The 21000-nt window shown below is 51.7% G+C and overlaps 2 protein-coding genes and 1 long non-coding RNA gene across 6 annotated transcripts; 1 reads left to right on the top strand and 2 right to left on the bottom strand.

Annotated features, from left to right (window-relative positions):
- Window positions 1–3630: 3630 nt before the first annotated feature.
- PPIH (peptidylprolyl isomerase H) lies at window positions 3631–13114 on the bottom strand. Of its 2 annotated transcripts, XM_064678686.1 has the most exons (10): window positions 12992–13114; window positions 12836–12900; window positions 12194–12217; window positions 11648–11692; window positions 11195–11237; window positions 9219–9311; window positions 7630–7717; window positions 6627–6667; window positions 5322–5412; window positions 3631–3812 (listed from the first exon to the last, which is right to left on the bottom strand). In XM_064678686.1, the coding sequence occupies exons 1-9, from the start codon at window positions 13055–13057 to the stop codon at window positions 5344–5346; spliced, it is 534 nt and encodes a 177-aa protein (XP_064534756.1). In that variant the 5' UTR covers window positions 13058–13114; the 3' UTR covers window positions 3631–3812; window positions 5322–5343. The 2 variants fall into 2 exon arrangements, with proteins under 2 accessions (XP_064534756.1, XP_064534757.1); XM_064678687.1 differs by lacking the exons at window positions 3631–3812; window positions 5322–5412 and adding an exon at window positions 6165–6533.
- Window positions 13115–14031: 917 nt separating this feature from the next.
- HIPK4 (homeodomain interacting protein kinase 4) lies at window positions 14032–16118 on the bottom strand. 3 transcript variants are annotated; one of them, XM_064678684.1, is made up of 3 exons: window positions 15860–16118; window positions 14564–15706; window positions 14032–14363 (listed from the first exon to the last, which is right to left on the bottom strand). In XM_064678684.1, the coding sequence occupies exons 1-3, from the start codon at window positions 16010–16012 to the stop codon at window positions 14058–14060; spliced, it is 1602 nt and encodes a 533-aa protein (XP_064534754.1). In that variant the 5' UTR covers window positions 16013–16118; the 3' UTR covers window positions 14032–14057. The 3 variants fall into 3 exon arrangements, with proteins under 3 accessions (XP_064534754.1, XP_064534752.1, XP_064534755.1); XM_064678682.1 differs by having other exon boundaries at window positions 14564–16117; XM_064678685.1 differs by having other exon boundaries at window positions 14233–14363; window positions 14586–16118.
- Window positions 16119–18834: 2716 nt separating this feature from the next.
- Window positions 18835–19125, top strand: LOC135425909 (uncharacterized). The gene is made up of 2 exons (XR_010435794.1): window positions 18835–18903; window positions 19046–19125. It is a non-coding gene; the product is annotated as an uncharacterized LOC135425909 (long non-coding RNA).
- Window positions 19126–21000: the final 1875 nt, after the last annotated feature.

Raw genomic sequence — 21000 nt, 5'->3', positions numbered from 1 at the left:
AACAAACAAGCTTACATCGCTTAGTGCAGTAAAATATCTAGCTCTCTTCTCTCCTTGGTTTTCACCCAGAGCCTGGCCAGGGCTCAGAGGAAAATCAAGGCGCTCAATTTGGACTGTCAAACAAGGCCAGCCACCCACTTCCATGGCCTTGACCAGTCTCTGAATACAGAAAGATAGATACATTCATATCTCCTTAATGAACAGATACAAATCTTCACTAATAGGTGAATACCACTATATCTTACTAACAAGCATAAATTTTACACAGGTGTAGTCTTTCCTATTTTACTAAGGATTATACAGAATTTTGGATAATAAGCAGATACATGGCTAAATATAACATTAGGTTGGAAGGTTCATCAGGGCCTGCTGTTCAGGCCTCAGCACTTCAGCAGGGCAGAGCGACTGTGCAGGTGGGCCTGGCCCCAGCACTCCCTGGGCTCCCGTTCATGATGGGCAGTGTTAATTACCAGTGGGAAATGATGGGGTTTGGGGCTCCCCTAAGCCACGTACAAATCACAGAATCAACTGGTTGGAAAACACCTCCGAGATCATCAAGTCCAACCTTTGACCCAGCACCGCCTTGTCAACTCGACCATGGCACTAAGTGCCAGTGGTCTCTTCTTAAACACCTCCAGGAATGGTGACTCCACCACCTCCCTGAGCAGCCCATTCCAGTGTCTAATCACTTTCTCTGTAAAGAATTTCTTCTTAATATCCAACCTAAACCTCCCCTGGTCCAGCTTAAGACTCTTGTCCTACTGCTGTTTCCCGGGAGAAGAGCCCGACCCCCCCCCGGCTCCCCCCTCCTGTCAGGGAGTTGCAGAGAGTGAGGAGGTCTCCCCTGAGCCTCCTCCTCTCCAGGCTGAACAGCCCCAGCTCCCTCAGCTGCTCCTCACAGCACTTGTGCTCCAGTCCCTTCCCCAGCCTTGTTGCTCTTCTCTGGACCTGCTCCAGCACCTCGGTGTCCTTCCTAAACTGAGGGGCCCAGAACTGGACACAGCACTCCAGGTGTGGCCTCACCAGTGCCGAGTACAGGAGAAGAATCACTTCCCTGGTCCTGCTGGCCACACTATTTCTGATACAGCTACAGCACCGAGCAGACCCCTGGGAAATTGGCTTTTCCTCAAGCATCCCATCCCTCCTTTCCCAGAGGGACAGGGGCAGCTCCTCACCCTGAGCCCTTCTGTCCTTCAGGAAAGCATCGCTGCTGGGTCCTTCGCCCTGCTGAAGCCCTTCTCCAGCCACCACCTCTCAGCTCCCCTTTATCTGTTTTCCCCTATGTCTTTACCTTACAGTGGCTTGGAGACACCCAACATCTCTGCTGGGCTCCCCAGAGGGAAGCTCCAGGGCAAAACCTTGAAAACAACTTACTTTCCTTGGGCACTTGAAAAAAGTGGTTGTTGGCCATAGAATCCCAGCCCTGCCCTTGTCTATGTCATCTCTCCCACATAAGAGGAGGGAAAGGTCACCAGGTCTCTGGGAGATGACCCATCACTCCCCTGTTTTTGCAACGAACGTGTATCTTCTCAGGATCAGCACTTCCAGCATCATATACACAAATCACCATCCTGTTTCCCTACCCCAGTTCCCCACAATACACCATGGCCAGGTGAGGGACTCCAGTGGAGCCAAGGTCAACCCACCAAAACAATCCATAGGGGTTTATGAACACTGGTCCCACCCAGCTCCCTTGGGCATCTTTCCACTCAATATCCAGCTTGGCTAACAAAGGGAAGGGCTTGAAAACAGTAACACAATCCCACAAGGATCTGCACCACGATGATGACCTGGATAAAAAGCTGGAATGATGTCAAAACCGGATGGTGCTTAGTGAATCACCCGAAAAATAATCTTACAGTAGAATGGGAATTAGGGAATACACCGTGCAAAGATCCAAGAAAGAGAAAATGGTGGAGAAAACTCCCAGCTCTGTGAGGAAGTCTGTGGGAATGTCAGGGCCATGAACCTACAGCTGAAACTGTGGGCCCCAACAATGTCTGTGGGGGGTAACACCACAGGGCCTGAAGCTACTGTGTGTTCAGAGGAACACAGAGGCCATCAGAGACACCACCTCCACTGCAGCATCCACAGCTGGAGGCAGATGCTGGAGCTGAGAGGAGCTCCATCATCTGCTCTACAGCAGGAGATTCCAGGCCTTGCTACATGTGACATCATCATGGGGGAATTCAACCCAAAAATGTGGTTTCTGAGAAAACTTTCAGCCAGCAGGTAAGGCACAAGACACACAAGCAGGAAAACTGAAACCCTGCACATTCCATGTTGAAGAGAAATGTAATGGGATATAATTAGCCATTGGAACAACATTCAAAGATGTCGTAATGGATTTGCTGCTGTTAATTAATCTGGGGAAGCTCTGTGACCCCTGTATGCAGGGAGTGAGACCAGCTGATGTCAGTGATATAAATACTTCAGGCTGAAAAAGTGCTGCTGCTGAGCCTGGACCCAGAAATAAACTGGTTTCCCTGGTGAAAAAGTGGTGAATTTGGGCATCAGCAACCAGAAGTGCAAACTTCAGCACTGCACTGACAGGCAGAGTTCCCTGAGGCACCTGTGCCAGCCTGTTGGGAACCTCCAACCCTCCTCTCACAGGAGACAACACTCTGCAAAGCATTTGTGGGGCTGGGCAGGAAAGGGCTGGTGTGTTTGTGCTTCTTTTATCGCTTGATGTTCTGCAGGTGCAAGGTGAGATGCCCTGGGCTGCAGAGAAGTGTGTCCTCAGCAGCTGTGCAATCCCAGGAACGAGGACACGGGAGTCCTGAGAGCCAGAGCCTGCTGCCAGCACTTCAAAGAGCCAGGAGAGAAAAGAGCACAGCCAAAACTGTGGGACCTTCCTCTGGCACGTCACCAGTGGGCTCACCCAGCTCAGGCACAGAGTGCACCTCACACCTGCTGCCCAGGGAGGGATGGGACCTCTCAGAATGGGATGAAGCACCTGCATGTGACAGAACAGACTCTCCCCTAACTCCTTTACCTTTAAACAGCTGGATGAGAAGCTCCTACTGGAGCCCAGTGCTGCAGGTGGGCAAGTTGCCAGCCCCATTCTGGGTGAAGAAAGGCAGTTTTTCCACCAACCTACAGCCTAAGGCCCTCTGCACCACACAGGACAAGAAGCCCCAATTTCACTCCCACAGCATCACCATCCTCTGTTTCCCAGCCTACAGCTCTGCTCTAACACCCTTGTAGCACCTGGGTGAACTCCTCCAACACCCCGTGGTGTGGAACAGCCCGATGGCCTCATGCCCCCACGTCCTGGGGATGGCTGCCAAACACTTGTTTACATCAGAACTCACCTCAGAGCCCAGCACTCACTCACAGTAATGGAATCTGTGCCATACCAATTCTGTGTGCCTCAGTAAAGCTGCATACAAAAGGGTTCTGGAGATTCCCAAGATGCCATGAACCTCTCTGCCAGCCAGGCAGCCTTAGTTACCTGGTGCAGCACAGCTCTGTAAAGCTCCTTTCACCCTTTCTCTCCCTCAATAACACAGTAAATGTTCCCAACTGAGCAAACCAGGGAAAATGAATGTTGCTGAAGAGGCTACAGCCCTTCTCACCTGGAGAAGAATTAATTCCCACACATGTTAACTGATGTGCACTGCATACATGTTTAAAAAAAAAAATTCTTTATTTACATTTCAAAATGTAAAAGAACAAAATAAAAATATAAGATGCCCATTATCAAATAATTTCAGGAGAACATCAAGGGTCTGGCCTGCGGGCAGTGTGGGAGCCAGCTGGAGTTGGAATTGCACAGAGCCAGCACAGGTCTAACCACTGGTGAAGGAACACTGAAAGGAATAAGAAAACAGGTCCGAAATGCTGGACAGCCATTCCCAACCCATCCTAAGACAGCAGACCTGTGCAGTGGCACCAGGGGGCACACGGTGATTTTAAGGGAGTGCCAGTTGCTGCACACACCAGCTTTCATCAGCCAGAGAACTCAGGAGTCCTCCTGCTCTGCCTGTCGGGCAACTGTATCTACCTCTGAACCCAAAACCCTTAAAACCTGTTTCTCCCCCAGCTGATTTTCAGGGATCTTGACAAGTAGCTGATGTGGCTGTCAGACGTCAGGCAAGGCAAAAGCCATTCCTGTCCCCAGGCAGCTCAGACATCAGGGTGCAGCAAGGCTGCTCCTAAGACCTGGCTGGGAAATGCACAAGGTGGCACCAGCCTTGTACCTAGGAATGAAAAAGCTTCCAGGCTCAAAGTGGATGTTGGCCAGAGATCCTGTACTCCAAACTGAAATGATCAACAAGTCTGGGCCTGAGGACAACCCCAAAGGGGACCCAGCCCATCAGCACAGCTCTGCCAATCTGCAAAGAAGCCTGTTAGCAAGGCTGTCCTTATCTTCAAAAGCCTGTAAATGCCACCAGAAGTATCAGGGGAATGGAGGAATGATTACATTCCCTGTTGTCACTTCATCAAATAGCAGGAGCTCCCAAGATTCTGAAGTGCTGCAGATCTCTAAGACTTTACTTAGGCAAGCAGGGATGTGTCTTCGTGGGCAATTCCAGCTGTCTTTGGAAATCATTTAATGAAGGATCAAAAAATTGTGGGGATTTGATTTTGTCAGAGCCTGCCTGCCTGCTGAAATTTGGGAAAAATGAGCAACGATAAGGCTAATACAGATTTTTGACAAGCTGCAGCCTGACACACTGAAATCTAGAGAGATTTGTTTAAATACTTGAGTTTTTTACAGCAAAGTGAGCAGACAAATGGAAACGGAATTCTGTATGTTAGCCTGAGCCTATTGGTTTAATCAAAAAGAAGCCTGAATAATAGTAAATAGTGGAAACATCTCCCTTCAGATGAGGACAGTGGTATTTTTTTCAAGTTAAGGTAAGACTGTGTAAGATGATAATTCCTTGGTCCTTCAGTGGCAGGGGCCCTACAGCTGTACTGAGCAAGGAGGCAGGTCCTCCCTTTCTCCTCTCCTTTTCTTGATCCCTGCCTGCCCCATCCATGGATACTTTGCTTCTTGCAGTAGTTGGAGAGTTCTCCAACCTGCAGGTCAAAGTGAGGCCTCCCCCCACCCCAGACTGCCTGGGTAATGCCAGCCCAGCTAATGCCAGCCCAGCTAATGCCAGCTGGATTCCTGCTGCAGTTGCCTTTCATTCACTTTGTAAAGCTGAGGCCTCAAGGCAGTCTAACTCCATCCAAGGAAGAGGTCCCACAACCCCACCTTCCCCCCGACTGCAGCTGCAAAATCTCCTCTCTGCTGTGCTGCCTCTGGTGTCTGTAAAGGAGCAGAGCAGCCCAGGGTCCGTGGCACTGTCCCTGGGAAGGCTCAGACTTACCACACTGCTCCTGCATTGCTCTTCACATTTCCCCGCACTGAGAGATCACAACTGGCAGCTTGGGTTTGTTATTGGGACCCGTAGGCACGTTCTGGGGACAAACAAATGAACATTAAACCTTACAAAAGCACGGCAGACCCAGCCAGTGACATGTCCTGGAAGACTGGCTAAGAGATGTTTGTGTAACACGGGAAACAGGGAATTCTGAGGAACAAAGAAGCACCGTTGTGTATTTTGGCAACGGGCCCAGCCATAAGCTGGTGAGTTCTCTCTGTGTGCAGAGGTTTGGGACACAGACCAGAGGCTGGTCCTCTGAATGGGAGGGAAGGAACAGAGCAAAAACTGGAGAGCCCCTCATGAAATGCAGCAGGCATCATGTCACTTGAGGCTGCTCTGGCTTAAATCTTTCACAGTTACTAAAAACAGCTGCCACAAGCAAAACAAACTTGTATTCATACAGAAAGGGAAGGGACAGTGACATAGCCACCCTCATTCTGAACCACTCAATATGCTGGACTCAGCTGCTCTTCCTTGAGTCTCAAATTTCCTTTACTTTGCTCTCACTACAGCGACGCCCAAAGCAGGCTCACCACAACCCTCCAGCAATGCTTCTGGCCAAGAGGGCCAGCAGCACACAGGCTATTCCATGCTGTACAGCTCCTTCCAACACCCAACAGCTCTGTGCTTGCCCCACTTTTTGGATTAGAGGCTCTCATGCACGTTATCCCACGTGTGTGCCATGGAGTCAGTGTCTCAAAGAACTCACTGCTGTTCGTTAAATCCACTCATTATCCTGCCGTGACACCACACACGACACTGGCAGCAATCACCACCCCGACCCAGTTTATCCTCAGCTCCTGGAAGCCCACCAGGAGATTAGTTTAATTTTTTCTTATTAAACACGCTGGTCACGGATCAGCAGAACTGATGATTTTGCACCCACTGAATAATCCCAGGCCACGGCACAGGAGTGAGATGTTTCACACTCTTGTCTGAGCTGCTGATGGGACAACTTTTTAGTTCAGCTTCCTGAACAAAGGCAAAGCAAATAAAGCCCCGAGAATGCAATTTCCGCTCCGAGGCTCTCAGAGCCACGAGACACCAGCATTCCCAAAGCCAGCCCACACAGCCTGTGCTTCACCAGATTTCCTGCCACCTTACAACGATGACAACTGATAATACCAGTTATCAACACTGGTATTCCCTGGTATCCTGTAAACAGACAGCGGGAAAGAACAGGACGACTCTTGTTAATCCTGTACATCACCTTCCAATTCAGGGAGAAACAGGCAAGTGCAAACTTACTTCAATTTTTCTCATGACCAACAGCCCATCGACAATTTTACCTAGAATGAGAAAATTTATCCACTTCAATATGGACAGTTTTTACCTTGGCTCCCCCCACCCATCACAGATACATGCATTTTTGTCCTTCCTGAAAAGCCTTGTGCAGTGTGCAGCTATTGGGCACTTCAGAGTCTGTTACTGATCTCTAAACTGATAAAGGAAACAATCCCTCTTCAAACATTTTCCACGTTCAGCACAGATTAGGTGCCTTTTCCCATGGCAGGGGTGGTCTGTGTAGAAATCTGGGGTTTGAGACCTACTGCCACCAGCACAAACTACCTCTCTAGCAACACAACCCCTGTCATGATGCAAACCTGGCAATGAGCAACATCAGTGGTACTTAAGAATTAAGGGGAGCAGTAAGTAGGACATCAGCTTAAGGCTGGCCTGGAATTCCTACAGCTCAAGCAGCAGTAAATGCAAGTTAGCAGATGTGGTTTCACAGAATTACTGTCCAAAAAACTCTGCTGAAAGCTCAGTCCTCTCTGACAGTGGAAAAGAAAGGGATCCCTTGACTGATCTGTGCTGCCTGCACTGGCACAAGGATTTGTGTAGCAACACAATCACAGAACTGATCTGGATTAAAGCTAACCTGGGAAAAAAATGATTCATTTCAACAATGATCCATCACAGTATCAGGCTGCACGAGCAAGCACTAGCACAAGCAAGAAGGGAAGAATGAGCAGTTCATACTCAGAGGGTGGCTGGGCACTGAACAGACTCCCCAGGGCAGTGGTCACGGCCCCAGGGCAGTGGTCAGAGCTCCAGGAGTGTTTGGACAACGCTCTCAGGCACAGAGTGAAATGTCTGGGGTGTCCTGTGCAGGCCCAGAAGTGGGACACAATGATGCTTGTGGGTCCCTCCCAGCTGAGGAGATTCCCTGATTCTCTATATAGTTTAACAGCTGCCCCACAGGGATGCCCGTGAGCTGCCACTCCAGAACTCTGCTGCAGGTACTCACCAAACACAACGTGCTTCCCATCCAGCCAGTCACACTTGGAACACGTGATGAAGAACTGGCAGCCATTGGTACTTGGGCCACTGTTTGCCTGGGGGTTGAGAATGGCAAAACATGACAAATCTACAATTTCAGACTGGTCAAAACTGAAGGCAGACACATCTCACATAAGAGAGAGCTGTTGCTCTAGACCAGCTCATTTTTAGCTTTCTGCTACACAAACCAAAGGAAGCAAGACACGCATCTGGTCATGCCAGTGTGTGCAAGAGCCACGTCAGCAACTTTTTATTATATTTCTACAAAGGCATATTCAGCACAAGCCTGTGCTCAAGTCCAGGCTCTAGAGCACACTCCTGAAAAAAGGCTGGACTTTTTGATGACAAGTGCTTATTGGCTGCAGTATTGTCCTGAGGAAAACTGAAAGCCAGGAACCAGGGGGAAAAAAAAAAAAAAAGCAGCTGATTTCTGCTATCTGGGAGGTTTCCTCAGAATAAAAATAAAAAAAAAGGTGTCTGTTCCAATGATCAGGATGAGAAAGGTAATGATCGTGTTGGCACAGGGCTCCCAGGAAAAGTGGAATGCAGATGTGAAATTCAGTTCACACCTGAGTGCAACACCCAGAGCACTTGCACTCTGTTAAGAAAACATCTCTGCAACACTGAAGTCCATTTGCAGTACTGACAACCAGGAGCTACTAAAGCATATTTCTGTGCTGACAAGTGAACTGGGCAAGTTTTGCAGCTGCAGGACTGCAGAGGACAGGCTCGCTTCGGCTTTTTTAGTTATTGCTGGCCAGCTTCAGAAGAATCCAGCTGGGATCCAAGGTTCCTGGCATCCATGGTTTGATCCAGCAGAACGACTGCAGAGCCAGGCCACTTTAACACAAAGCTGGCAATACTGGAGTGGATTCCTTCTCCCACACCACAGCACACTGGCTGCTTAGCTGTGCCATGACACCACTTTTTGGGTCATGTTTTGAACTGGGTGAGTAACTAATCCAAATGATGAATGCCCAAAGCATTTCTAAGGTCACAGAGGCTGAAAGAGCTGGAGAAGAAGCAGTTGTGGATAGGAACACTGAAGGACTGGCTCCATTTGCTTCCTCTTCCAAAAGTCAGGGTATTGTTCCCACCAGACAACATGCAATGGCTGCAGTTTCTTTACTCTGTTGAACAGGAAGGTCTGTTATGAAAGATACCATAGTAACACTGCTGTGGCTTTGGAACTCCCAAATATCTCTGTTTCATCCTTGCCAGGTCAGCGTTTGATAACAGTGTTGGGGAAGAAGAAAACACCACCACTCACCACTGTAAGAAAACTGTAAGAATCAACCTCTTCTGAAAGCTGATCAAGCCAAGCCTGTCCCAGAGCTCCAACACACAACAAAGAAAGGATGATGCAGGATCAGGATTACTGAGTTACTCAAGATATTAACCCATGAGTAGCCTTCTGACTAGTAGTTACAAAGCAGGTCTTCCAGACCTCATACCCAATGGTGGAGATTTCTGCTGTTCAGCAAATAACGTATACACTTAGGCACAGAGAAAGTACCAAAAGCTTTTCAGTCTGTAATGTCATTATTTCACACTCACCATAGAGAGCAGGCCAGGAGCAGAGTGTTTCAGCTTGAAGTTTTCATCTGCAAAAGGACCCCTGTATATACTGGCTACTCCAGTGCCATCTCCCTGCACGAGAAAAGTGCCCAGTCAGCCACAGTATTTGTTCTGTAGCAACTGCTGCAGAACAATTCGATTTAAAAATTAAATTTAAGAACCCCAAGCAAGAGGAAGGGGTCAAACTCAGCCCAAAGTGGATGCTGTACTGCCATTTATATACACCAGCAGTGAACACAGTCAGTGTCTCATTTCTGAACAGGAACAGCAACTGGTTTCTAATTACACAGCTCATCGTTCACCATCCATACATTGGCAAAAACCCATGGGGGTGGTAAGCCTTAAGTCCAAGCCTTCCAGAGTGAGGTGGAGGCTACAGATTGCTTGGTACAGACCCACTTGGACTTCACAGGGAAAAGGGAGGGGACACAGAAGCATAGGCTGGTATGTCAAGGAAAGCAGAAGTGGTTGCATGGAAGAAGTCAGCTCAGGGTGGGTTTACGTATTTCACCTTATTTTCTGTGACTTTACTGGAAACAGGGAAGCAATCTCCCTGTTCTGCAGTTTCTAAAACATAGATTTTCTAGTTTTTGCTGTTCTTTCCACCAAGTCCAAACATCTTGTACTTAACTATAAGCCCGAGCACTCAGATCTCAAGACTCTTATAAATGAAAGCAGCGTGGGCTGTGACTGCTGCAGGTTGTAAGTTCTGACAGCCCACAAGTTCAGAACATTCCTGTGTGATGCCAAAGGACTGAGCAGGGACCCTTCAACAGAATGGCCTTAAAAATGCTGCAGTGAGGAGTGCTCCAGGGAAAGCTGCAGAAGCAATGCAAACAGGTATCTCTGGCACAATCACTTAAATTTACTATTCTGACAGTTAATTCCATTTCTCTGTTGATTTTCTCTTTCTGTGTCGCTTCAGCCCCATTTCTTCTGCCTTGCTGCAACCCCTCTCCCTTCCTTGCCTTTCTGCTTAACACACCTGATCTTTATTAGGCCAAACTTAACAAAAAATGCCAGTAATACACCACATGCAGCACCACATCCTTTGCTCTGCCTGCCCAGCTCTTGCTTCTTTTCCTCCCGTTCTTTGTGGCTTACTTGAACTGTTGGCTCTGAGATAGGAGCTTACACCACGTCTCAGGGGTCAGTGTGACTGTGCTTGCTCCCCAAATGGCTTTGTAATAAACATACTGTATAAATACCAAATACTGGAGCAGTCTGTAAAGCTTGTTGAGCTGCAGGGGAAGTAATAAAGCCCGCTGGGATGTCTGAGCAGTGTCACAATTAGCAACTACCTCAGAGTCTGGTGTGGCTGAGCCACCCACTGTTCTCTCAGTGACTTTCACACAACCAAGTTTTATATTAAAAAAGTCTTTATCAGTCCCCTCATATTTTGAAACACTTTCAGAAATTAAGTAATTTTACTGGGTCCTAGGACAGTGAAGAAATCCTGTGGCCCTTTAGCCTTCCTCCTGTACTCTGCTTATACCCAAGCCAGACACAACCACCACTGTGGTCAAAAACCCTTTTCTATTTCGAGACAATTCAGTAACAAAAAGTTAGTTTTGATTCAAAAGACCTCTTGTACTAGGCACTTGGCTCTGTACTTAGGGTCTCTCTACAAAGCTAATAAAAATCCAAGGCTTTGTTGTTTGGGAGAGGACAAAGGAAGAGGGAAGGAAAACGGTAAAAAAAAAACCTTTGCAAGTTTTAAAAGCCTCCAGCACTATTTTGGGAAGAAGAAATTATGTTCACCCAAGGCTCCAGATTTTTTTTCAAGTACGTTATTGTCTGTTGCAGTAAGATGGCAGCAATGCTGTGAGGACACCTCCAGTTACTACTGCACACCCCAAAAAAGGAAGAGATCCCATAAATCAGCACGGCCCCTTGGAAACAGCTGCATGTTACACAATGTAGGAAAAGGACAAAAGGGATGCAGGAGTACCTACATTTACGAAGTCACCTCCTTGGATCATGAAATCCTTTATTACCCTAAAGAAGTAAAACAGCACTTAGTTCTCAGCAGACAAAGGCCTCAGGAAGCTCAGTGTAAGGTAAAAAGGAGTTCTGCCTCGCTGTGCAACAGAAGTTAACAGTCTGTGAGTGCTGCAGCCCGAAATCTGCACCAAATCAGTGGCTGATATCAAGCCATTAGGGACCCATTGCTGTTTGACCAGGGACAGTGATTGGGTGACAGATGCCAGACAGTGATCTCTGATGTAGCACACCAGGAACAGGGGACTCCTCCCAGTGACCCCAGCATACACCCCTGACAGCACCCCCAGATCCCCCAGAGCCACAGGAGGATGACACTAGCCATGACCCACTAACGCCTCGAGGCAGGTCCCAAAACCCCATCTGGCTCAGGATGCTATTTAGGGCCTAAAAAGTAGGTGAATTACCTGTGGAAAGTGCTTCCTTTATAACCTATAGGGACACCATCTTTCCTGTAAGGAAGTAAAAAGGAAAACCCTTTCAGCTTACTGGATATCCAAACACAAAACCCCCACAAGAATTCGGAGTGCCAAAGGTTGCCCCATACATTAGGAGCTGCCTTGAAATACAATCAAGAGCTGCAGCCTCTCAGCTGCTGCTGTTGGAGGCAAAAGGAAGCCTCAAATGGGCTCTGCACAAGAAATTACTTGGTACCCTGCAACACCCACACCATCATCTTCACAGGATCCCACTGCAGTGTGCAGCACGAGCAGGTAGGGTTTGAAAATAGGGCTTTTTAGAGCCACCTGGGCACGAAAAGTCACATCCAAAAGGGAAAACCTGCCACCCCCATGACTCACAGAGCCCCTCACAATTTCCTCAGAGCAGATTTCTGTAACTCTTTCGTTTTGTACTGGTACAACAGGTAAAACTTCCAAGCGAGCCCCTCTTCCACCTCACCCAGCCCCTGTTTCTCCAGTGGGCCACTTAAAAGGACACTAGAACCCACTTACCTGAATTCCCCTGTACAAAACTGCCTGGAAAACAAAAAAGAGAGCAGAGTGTGAGGCACATGTGAACTCTGAGGGCACCGAGGGCTGCACCGACTGGCACATAGGACTTTCCTTACTGCATCAGGGATGTCCCCAGTAAAATAGGAACTGGCTGCTCCTCTCCACTGCCTTTTCAAAACATATTCTGTGCCCTCTCTGGTGATGAGGTCAGAGATTTAACACCGAGGTTGTAGGAGATGGTGAATGTGGGGCAGGCACCGTGCTTGACAGAGAACAGGGTACATCCATCTCTCTGATGGAAATGGGACTCCAAACGGTGCATCCCTTAGCTGACTGCAGGAGAACTGGGTGCCCAGGAGACCTCCACCACGGCACAAGGCACTGCCTGTTCTACGTGCACCGGGCACATCAGAGGCTCTGCAGAAGAAGGGGGGACTGGAGTCCTTCCCCTTGCAGTCAGATGGGCTCCCCTGGGGGACCAGGACACCGCACAGCATCTCTGGCAAAGAGAGAGACGCAAAGCAGAGCAGGTGCATCAGGTCGGGGAGGGAGGGCAGGTAATCACTCAGCCACCAAAAAAACCATTCCTGCACCGAAAAGCCTTCGCAGCCCCGGCCCGGGGAACGGGCAGCGGCTCCTTACCTGAAGTTCTCCGCCGTTTTGGGTACGACATCGGCAAACAGCTCGATCTTCATGCGGCCGACCTCCTGGGGGAACAGAGGGGCCAGGTGAGCCTCCGGGGCCCCCCGGTGCACCCCCGCCTCCCCACACCCCCGCCTGCCCCCGCAGTCCCCCCACCTGCCCGCCGATGGTGACATCGAAGAAAACCACCGGGTTGTTGGGGTTCGCCGCCAGCGCCGACATCGCGGCCGCCTCCGCAGGAAGGGGAACAGGCCGTGGAAGCGGAATCGACGGGCAGGGGGGCGGGACGGGGTGGGCGGGCAGCGGGAGGGGCCGTGGCCCTATCCGGGATGTCCGGGATGCCTGGGATGCCCGGGATGCCCGGGATGCCTAGGGTGTCCGGGATGCCCGGGCAGTGTCCAGGGTGTCCAGGGCTGTCCAAGGTGTCTGGATGGTGTCCGGGCCGTGTCCAGGGTGTCCGGGATGCCCGGGCAGTGTCCGGGGTGTCCAGGGCTGTCCAAGGTGTCTGGACGGTGTCCGGGCCGTGTCCAGGGTGTCCGGGATGCCCGGGCAGTGTCCGGGGTGTCCAGGGCTGTCCAAGGTGTCTGGACGGTGTCCGGGCCGTGTCCAGGGTGTCCGGGATGCCCGGGCAGTGTCCGGGGTGTCCAGGGCTGTCCAAGGTGTCTGGACGGTGTCCGGGCTGTGTCCAGGGTGTCCGGGATGCCCGGGCAGTGTCCGGGGTGTCCAGGGCTGTCCAAGGTGTCTGGACGGTGTCCGGGCCGTGCCCATGGTGTCCCGGGATGTCTGGGCTGTTCAGGATGTCCGAGATGTTCGGGATGTCCAGGGTGTCCGGGATGTCCAGGGTGTCTGGAGTGTCCGGGGGTGTCCAGTCCCCATCCCATTGGTGCGGCTTGGGGTCTCCAGAGCAGAGCACTGACCCCCAGGACCGCGCTCTGTCCGCAGCCCGTGGTGCTGGTCCGGCCAGGGAGCCCTGCCCACTCCTCTGCCTGCCCATTTGGGCACACACCAGCTGAACATGAGATCAGGTGTGCCCAGATGGGTAAGGAGGCCAATGGCATCTGGCTTGTACCAGCCACAGAGTGGCCAGTGGGACCAGGACAGTGACCATCCCCCCTGTGCTGAGGTGCCTGGAATCCTGGGGTCACTCCTGCGCCCTGCCAACCCCCCCCTGCAAAGAATCAGCTGAAATGCTCGGGTTTTGGCAAAACAATTTATTGGGGGATCAGTGGGAGAAACAGAGCCGGGAGCATCCGGCACAGTGTGTCCTGGTGCAGCCCTGGCCGTGGTCTCCACCAGCAAGGTGCTGGGTTTTGGTGGCTGGGTTGCCCGGGGATGAGAACGAGGAAGATCTCCTGCAAGCTCTGGGCTGCCGGGGTGCGTGCCAGGGTTGCCTTGGGGGCTCAGTGGTGCTGAGGATGTCACCAGCTCTGTGGCAGGAGAAGCGTGCCGGACACTGTGTCATCATCCCGGAGCCTGTTTTCCACATCCCTGAGGGCTTCCAGGGGTCACGCCGCATCACCAGAGCTCTCTGCAGGGGGGGCAAAGCATGGGAAGGGGGTGAGCGTTACCTCCTCCTCTGTGGGGACCTTGGGCACCAGGGACCCTGAACACCCGTGACGTGCGGCACCAGGGGACGTGGGGCACCAGGCACCCCAAGCACCCAAGGGATCCCAAGCACCCATTGTCCCAGAGTGCCTGTGCCCAGGAGCCCCCTCCCTGTGCCTGTACCTTGGCACGGGATGAGCTGTACCGTCTTTCACGCAGGTTCTGCTCCGCGATGCCACCGACGACCGGGCCGTTGCAGTGGCCGTGCCGCTCCACGCTGCTGGGACACCCCAGCACAGTCAAGTGACCGCTGGTGGGCTCCGTCTTGGGACACCAGTGATGCTGGTGGCACTGGCTGCTGTAGTGCGTGGGGATGGGGGCTTGGCAGATGTCGTGCTGGTTCTTGCTGCTGGTGTCCTCGGCCAGCTCAGCCAGGCTGAGCCCACCCGTCTGGGCAACGGCCTTCTGGAAGCCACCCTGGCCAGTGGGGATGAAGGCACCTTTCTCCATGCCAGGGAAGATCTGGACTCTGCTAGAATCCTTACGGGATGCCCTCAGGTCCTCCTGGCTGAGCTGGTAGTAGTGGGTGGCCTCAAAGCGGGACTTCACCTCCTGCATGGAGATAAAGGGATGGTGGAGGGCAGCGCTGGGCGAGATCCGCTCGCGCGAGTCCCAGGTGAGCATCCTCTTGACCAGCTCCACCATCGCATACAGGTCACAGCGCTTGGCCAGCTCCTCCTGGTCGGGATCAGACACCAGGCAGAGGTTCACTGCCGCTAACTGATCCAGCGAGGAAAAGACATGCACCCTCCTCTCCATCGGCTTTGCCATCACCTTCCCCGGTGGTTTGAGCTGCCAGGTACCGACAGAGCATGGGACCTGTCGGAAGAAGGACTGTGTCTTCTGGGCAGCGCAGAGCAGCTCGGCCCGGGGCAGTCCCAAGGTGGAGCAGATGTAGCGCACCTGGTCGTACTCGTTGTTGCCGGGGTAGAGCGGCCAACCCAGGTGAAGCTCGGCCATCACGCAGCCCAAAGACCAGACATCCACCTTCTCGCAGAAGGGCAGTCCCAGCAAGATCTCCGGTGCCCGGTAGAAGCGGGTTTGGATGTAGGGCTTCTGGACACGGTAGACCTCGGGGAGGAGGATAGCCGAGCCGAAGTCAATGAGCTTGACGCGGAAGGGGTAGCGCAGGTGGTCCACCAGCATGATGTTCTCCGGCTTGAGGTCAGCGTGGATGATGGAGAGCTCCTTCAGCTTGACCAGCGCCGCCAGCACCTGTGCCGTGATGGTTCGGATGTGCCGGACGGGCAGCGGTGAGAAGTTGTTCTGCTTTTGGAAATCGAAGAGGTTCTGCTGCAGCAGCTCGAAGACCAGGTAGGTCCAGACCGTGTCGCTGAAGGACTCGAGGAAACGGACGACGTGCGACTCTTCCGCGTCCCCCTCCCGCAAGGCCTGCAGCAGCCTCAGCTCGTTCCTCACCGTTTGGCCGTTGTAATCATGGTTCCTCAGGATCTTGATGGCCACCATCTCCCCTGTGCTCCTGCGCTGGCCCTGGGTCACCTGTCCAAAGGTCCCCTTCCCGACCGTGGCCACCAGGTCGTAGCACTCGGCACCTACCACCAGTGTCACCATGGTGGGTCAGCTCCTCGCCAGGGGCTCAGGATCCTACAGTTCAGTGCCCAGCGGGGACTGGGGACACTCAACTGTCCCAACCTGGTCTCGCAACGCTGGGGGTTCCAGCACCACCACGGCAGCACCTTTCTGTTGATGATGTCACAGCAGAAGGAGCCTGGGTGGAGGAGCCCCCTGAAACCCAGTACTGGACGCCCCAAATCCAGCCCTGCTCTCCCAAAATCCACCCACAAACCCAAAACCACATCCCTGGTCCCCCCAAAATGGATCCAAGCCCCCCACCCCACCCATCCCAGCCCCCTGAAAACCCATTTCCAGCCTCCTAAACCCTTTCCCTGGTCCTCTGAAACCCATCCAAGTCCCCCATGACCCATATGCAGCCCCCCAAAACCATTTTCCAGTCCTCCAAACCCAATCCCTTGTCCCCCCAAACCCATCCAAGCCCCCCAAAACCTCTCCCTAGTTTCCCAAAACCCCTCCAAACCCCAAAATATCCATCTCCACCTCCCAAGTTCCAGCCCAACATAAACCATCCCCAGCCCTGCTGAAATCCACCTCTGTTCCCTTAAAACACAGCCTAGCCCCCACACCCACACACCTATTTCCAGCCCCAGAAAACCCCTCCCTGTTCCCCTAAACCCTGTGTCCAAGCCCCATAGCCATTCTCATGACTTTTTTGGACATTAATATTTATTCTGGCCAAGCCAAGAGCACTCCCCCCCACACTTTCCCTGCTTAACAGTAACACCTGGAAAATAGGCCAGGCAAGAATAGGGAGGGGTAGGCAAGTCAAGGCAGAGGATGGGTATGAAAGGCAATGCAAGGAAGGGAGAGGTGGGCAGAGAGAGGCAAGGCAAGGCAAAGGATGGCCAGGAAGAGTTGGGCAAGGCAGGGGAGGGGTAGGCAAGGCAATGGAAGTCAAACAAGGGCAGGTAAAGCAAGGAAAGGCCAGGCAAGAAAGGGGCAGTTAAGTAAAGGTGATATGTAAGGTAATGCAAGGGAGGTGTAGAAGGGAAGGAAAACAGCTAGGCCCAGTGTTTCAGGTGCAGAGGATGGGCTACCCAGGGGACATAAAGACCAGCCCCAGCTTTCTGTTCTGGTACCTCTGGTGTAGAAAATCCAAGGTGTGTACAGTTTTTGAGGATTGGCTCCAAATTTCTATGGTGGGGTTCAGGAAGTGAATCACTAGAGTGTCTTTCCTTGGGAAGTAAAGGATGTAGTCCTACTGTTTGCAGTACCATGGGGAGCTAAACAGCAGCAAGACAGTTCTCTCCTGCCTGGCCCCCTTTGTGTAGGAGCAATTCTTGGATGTTGGCAATATTGGAGATGGTATCTGACTTTTGGGTCTGGACTCCTGGAAGTGTGTCCCAGTGCTTTTACACGGGGAGGAAGGCAGGTAATCCCAGTGCTTCAGGTGCAGGTCAGAGGCTGCAGCAGCCAGGAGCAGCTTTCTGTCCTGGGACATTTTGTGTGGGAGCAAGGATTGCAACGACTGAGTGGGGATCCAAATTTTGGAGTTAACCTTCTGCAAAGGGGTCACAGCGCTCTTCATAAAAACACACAGTCCTGGGGCTTGTGCTGCAAAGAATTGGGTGCCCAGGGGATGAAAGGGACAGCAATAGTTTTTCTATCTGGCACCTTTGGTGTGGGAGCAACCTCCCAGCACCTTCAGTTTTTTAGGTGGTCTTCTGCAACGTTTGGCAGTCTGTTTGCTCTGGGCAAGGTAAGCAGCTCTCCCCGGTGTGGGTGTGCAGATGCTTTGGGGAGTTAATGCCCAGGGTTCTGGCACTTCTGTATAGGAACAATCCCTGGATATTTTCTGTTTTGGAGGGGGGGGTGTGTCACATTTCTGCTGAGGTAGGGTCTTCATTCCTCTCTTTGGCAGGGAAAGCACTTTTGGATTCTCACACTGGGCAGTTCAGAGAGTGTCCTAGTGAGCTGAAGTGCTTTTCCTAGTACACAGTGCTATCAGTTACAGCTGCTGAACCCCCAGAGTGGGAATGTAAAAGCCAAGCTGTTGAGCTTTTTGTCCTAGTCCATTTAGTGTCTGAGCAGCTAGTGGTGGGGTTCAGTTTTAGATCCTGACTCTGTGAGACTGAAGGATTACGATGGCACAGAGAGCCGAAGGAGCAGATTCCGGGGGGTGTGCTGCAGTTCAGCGGGTGCGGCTGAAGGTGGAGACAGCAACAGCTTTCTCGCCTGGCACTTTTGCGAGCTCTGTTTTTGCCGGATGTATTTTCAATTCCGTAGCTGGATTCTGAGAGAGAGGGAAAAATTTACTAGTACATATTTGGGAAGGAACTTGAGTTTGCACGTGGAAGGTCAGCCAAACCTTTCAGTCCCCACACGGTTTATTTGAGGGCGGTGAGGTTTTGAACTTGGCCAGTTTGGCTGGTTTAGCCCTGGGACATTGACTTTTGCAAGTCCACACCGCCATCGCGTGGTGGTTTGATGAGCGGTGAAAGCCAAGCGCTTCTTGTGCTGGGACCATTAGTTAGCGCAGGGGTTGAATTTTGGATGCTGGCTCCTCGAGGATGAAAGAACGTGATCCTGCATACACGTGGGAAGGAAGGCAAATCGTCTCCTTGTTGGCTCTGCAGTTTCTCGCCTTCAAAAGAGGAGTGAATCCCAGCACTGGCTTTTTCTTCCAGAACCTTTTCTAGGGGACCAGCTGCTGAACTGGTTTTAGTTTTGTAACTGTGAGGCAGAAGGTGTGTGAGGGGACAAAGAGCTGGGCACACAGACCCGTGCCTGTCGTGCAGTTTATAAGCTGCAAAAGCAAAGCCAAGGCCAGAGCTGACTTTCTGTTCCTTTTTGTTAAATGTGGAGACAGAAACAGCTTGCTGAGCAGGCACCTTTTGTGACCAATATCTACACTTGACCCAGTTCAGGTACAGGATCCCTGCAAGAGTGAAAGAACGTGAGGGTACCTACAGTTTGAAAGGAAAGCTTGTAGCCCCAGGGCACACGGTGTTGATATCCTTCGAGGTGACTGTGAAGCCAATTAACTGTTTTCTCCCGTTTTGTTTTCAGATTAAGGTAATGGAGCCGGGCTCAGCAAGAGGAAAAATGCAAAGGGCGCATGCAGCTGAAAAAACAAAGCATAATATCAATGTGTGTTGTGCAGTTTAAGGCTGTGTGGGAAATGTGATGCCCGGAACTGTCATTTTTTTCTAGGACTGTTTTCTGGAGGCAGCAGATTCTGAAAGGCTGTCTGTGAGAGTACAGGACACAACATCCACCTGAGAAGAAACTTCCATAGGCCATTTCCATTTGAAACCCTTAACTGGCACCAGAATCAAGAGGCAATCCTCATCCTCACTGGCCACACCTGGGGCTGCCCCAGGTGTGAACAATGAGGGTGATAAGGGGGTGGGGCAGCCCCAGGTGAGAGGTGACTCCACCCAGTGCTCCCAGTTCCCTCCCAGTATCACTCCTCGACTCCCCCCACTGCTCGCAGTTCCCTCCCACTGCTCCCAGTATCATTCCTTGACTCCTCTCAGTACTCCCAGTTCCCTCCCACTGCTCCCAGTATCACTCCTTGACTCCTCTCAGTACTTCCAGTTCCCTTCCACTGCTCCCAGTATCACTCCTTGACTCCTCTCAGTACTTCCAGTTCCCTCCCACTGCTTCCATTATCACTCCTTGGCTCTCCCCTGTATTCCCAGTTCTCTCTCAGAGCTCATAGTTCCCTCTCTCTGCTCCCAGCATCACTCCTTGACTCCCCCCAGTGCTCCCAGTTCCGTCCCGCTGCTCCCAGCATCATTCCTTGACTCCAAAATTGAATATGGATGAAGATTCCTCCCAGACAAAAGGGGCCATGACAGAAAGGGTCTGGGGGAAAGGGGGAAGCCACAAGCTTAGAGATGGCACTTCTGGTCAGCTCAAATTCTGTTTTTAGCTTGCCTCCTCCCCAATTTTGTCTCAGTTGTGCCCACCTAATTCTTCAGCTGCTGCTCCCTGGGAGGAGGTGGCCCTCGTCCATGGTGGCACAGCTGACCTGGACAAGATGAGGAGGAATAAACACCAGCTGAAGGCCTCTGTGAGCTGTTTTGGGTCGTGGCAGCACTTTTGAACATCACATTGATGCCTTTGGTGATGCAGCACTAAATATTAATTACCCCTAAACCAACTCTGTGTCTGTTCTCCCAAGGTCTCACACCTGCCTCACCCTCCATGTCAGACCCTACTTTATTTTCTAAATAAATACCCTGCAGCCACCAGATTTCTTGGTTTGAATCCCAGGCTTTCTCCTGGCATATGTTATTTTCTTCCTGGAAGCCACAAGCCACGGTAAACAAACATTTACAGGTGCTGGGAACACGGGACACAGGCTTCTCCTTGGCTGACTCATCTGTCTGGGAAGAGCCATAAATTCTGGAGCTTCAGGGCTGAAGTCAGACAGGGAAAAAGCTCTTGGGTAGGCATTTGCTTGTAGAGTTCCTTGTATTTCCCCTAAAGCACATCCTGCTTGGGATTCTTTATGGATACTTGGTGATCCTGGTCCTATGACATGGATGTGTCCTTGGAGACCAGGTGGAGAAGGAGGAGCTTTACCCCTCTGTGTGCTTGGTGTCCAGCTCTGCTTTGGGACAGTGCCCAAATTCTGCTGCCTCAGTTTCCCCCATTCACCTACAAGTTGTTTTTCCTGCATTTAAGTGTAAGTTGCTCAGGACAGGGACTGTACCCCACCAAGGACATCCCTCTGCCTTTAGGGAGGGTCCCCTTTAGACCCCCAGGGGTGGGGGGCTGCAGTGAGGGGCTTTGGGGTGTTCCCAGGGATGACAGTGTGGATGAGCTCAGATGGGAATGGGGACAACAGCAAGGGGGGCAGAGAGATCTGGCCTAGGGCTGCAGACAAGGCTGGTCAGGGATGATGCACCCTGATTTGGGGGAGCTTTAGGGTGCTTTCTTTCCCGTAAAAGAGGAAAGGGAGGACAGAAATGAATGCAAAGGATTCTCCCCCTTCGAGCAGCAGCTGTGCAAAA

The sequence above is a fragment of the Pseudopipra pipra genome, chromosome 22 (assembly GCF_036250125.1).
Source record: "Pseudopipra pipra isolate bDixPip1 chromosome 22, bDixPip1.hap1, whole genome shotgun sequence".
Lineage (NCBI taxonomy): Eukaryota > Metazoa > Chordata > Aves > Passeriformes > Pipridae > Pseudopipra > Pseudopipra pipra.
Note: the sequence above shows the minus strand (reverse complement) of the source record. Positions and strands in the feature narration are given on the sequence as shown.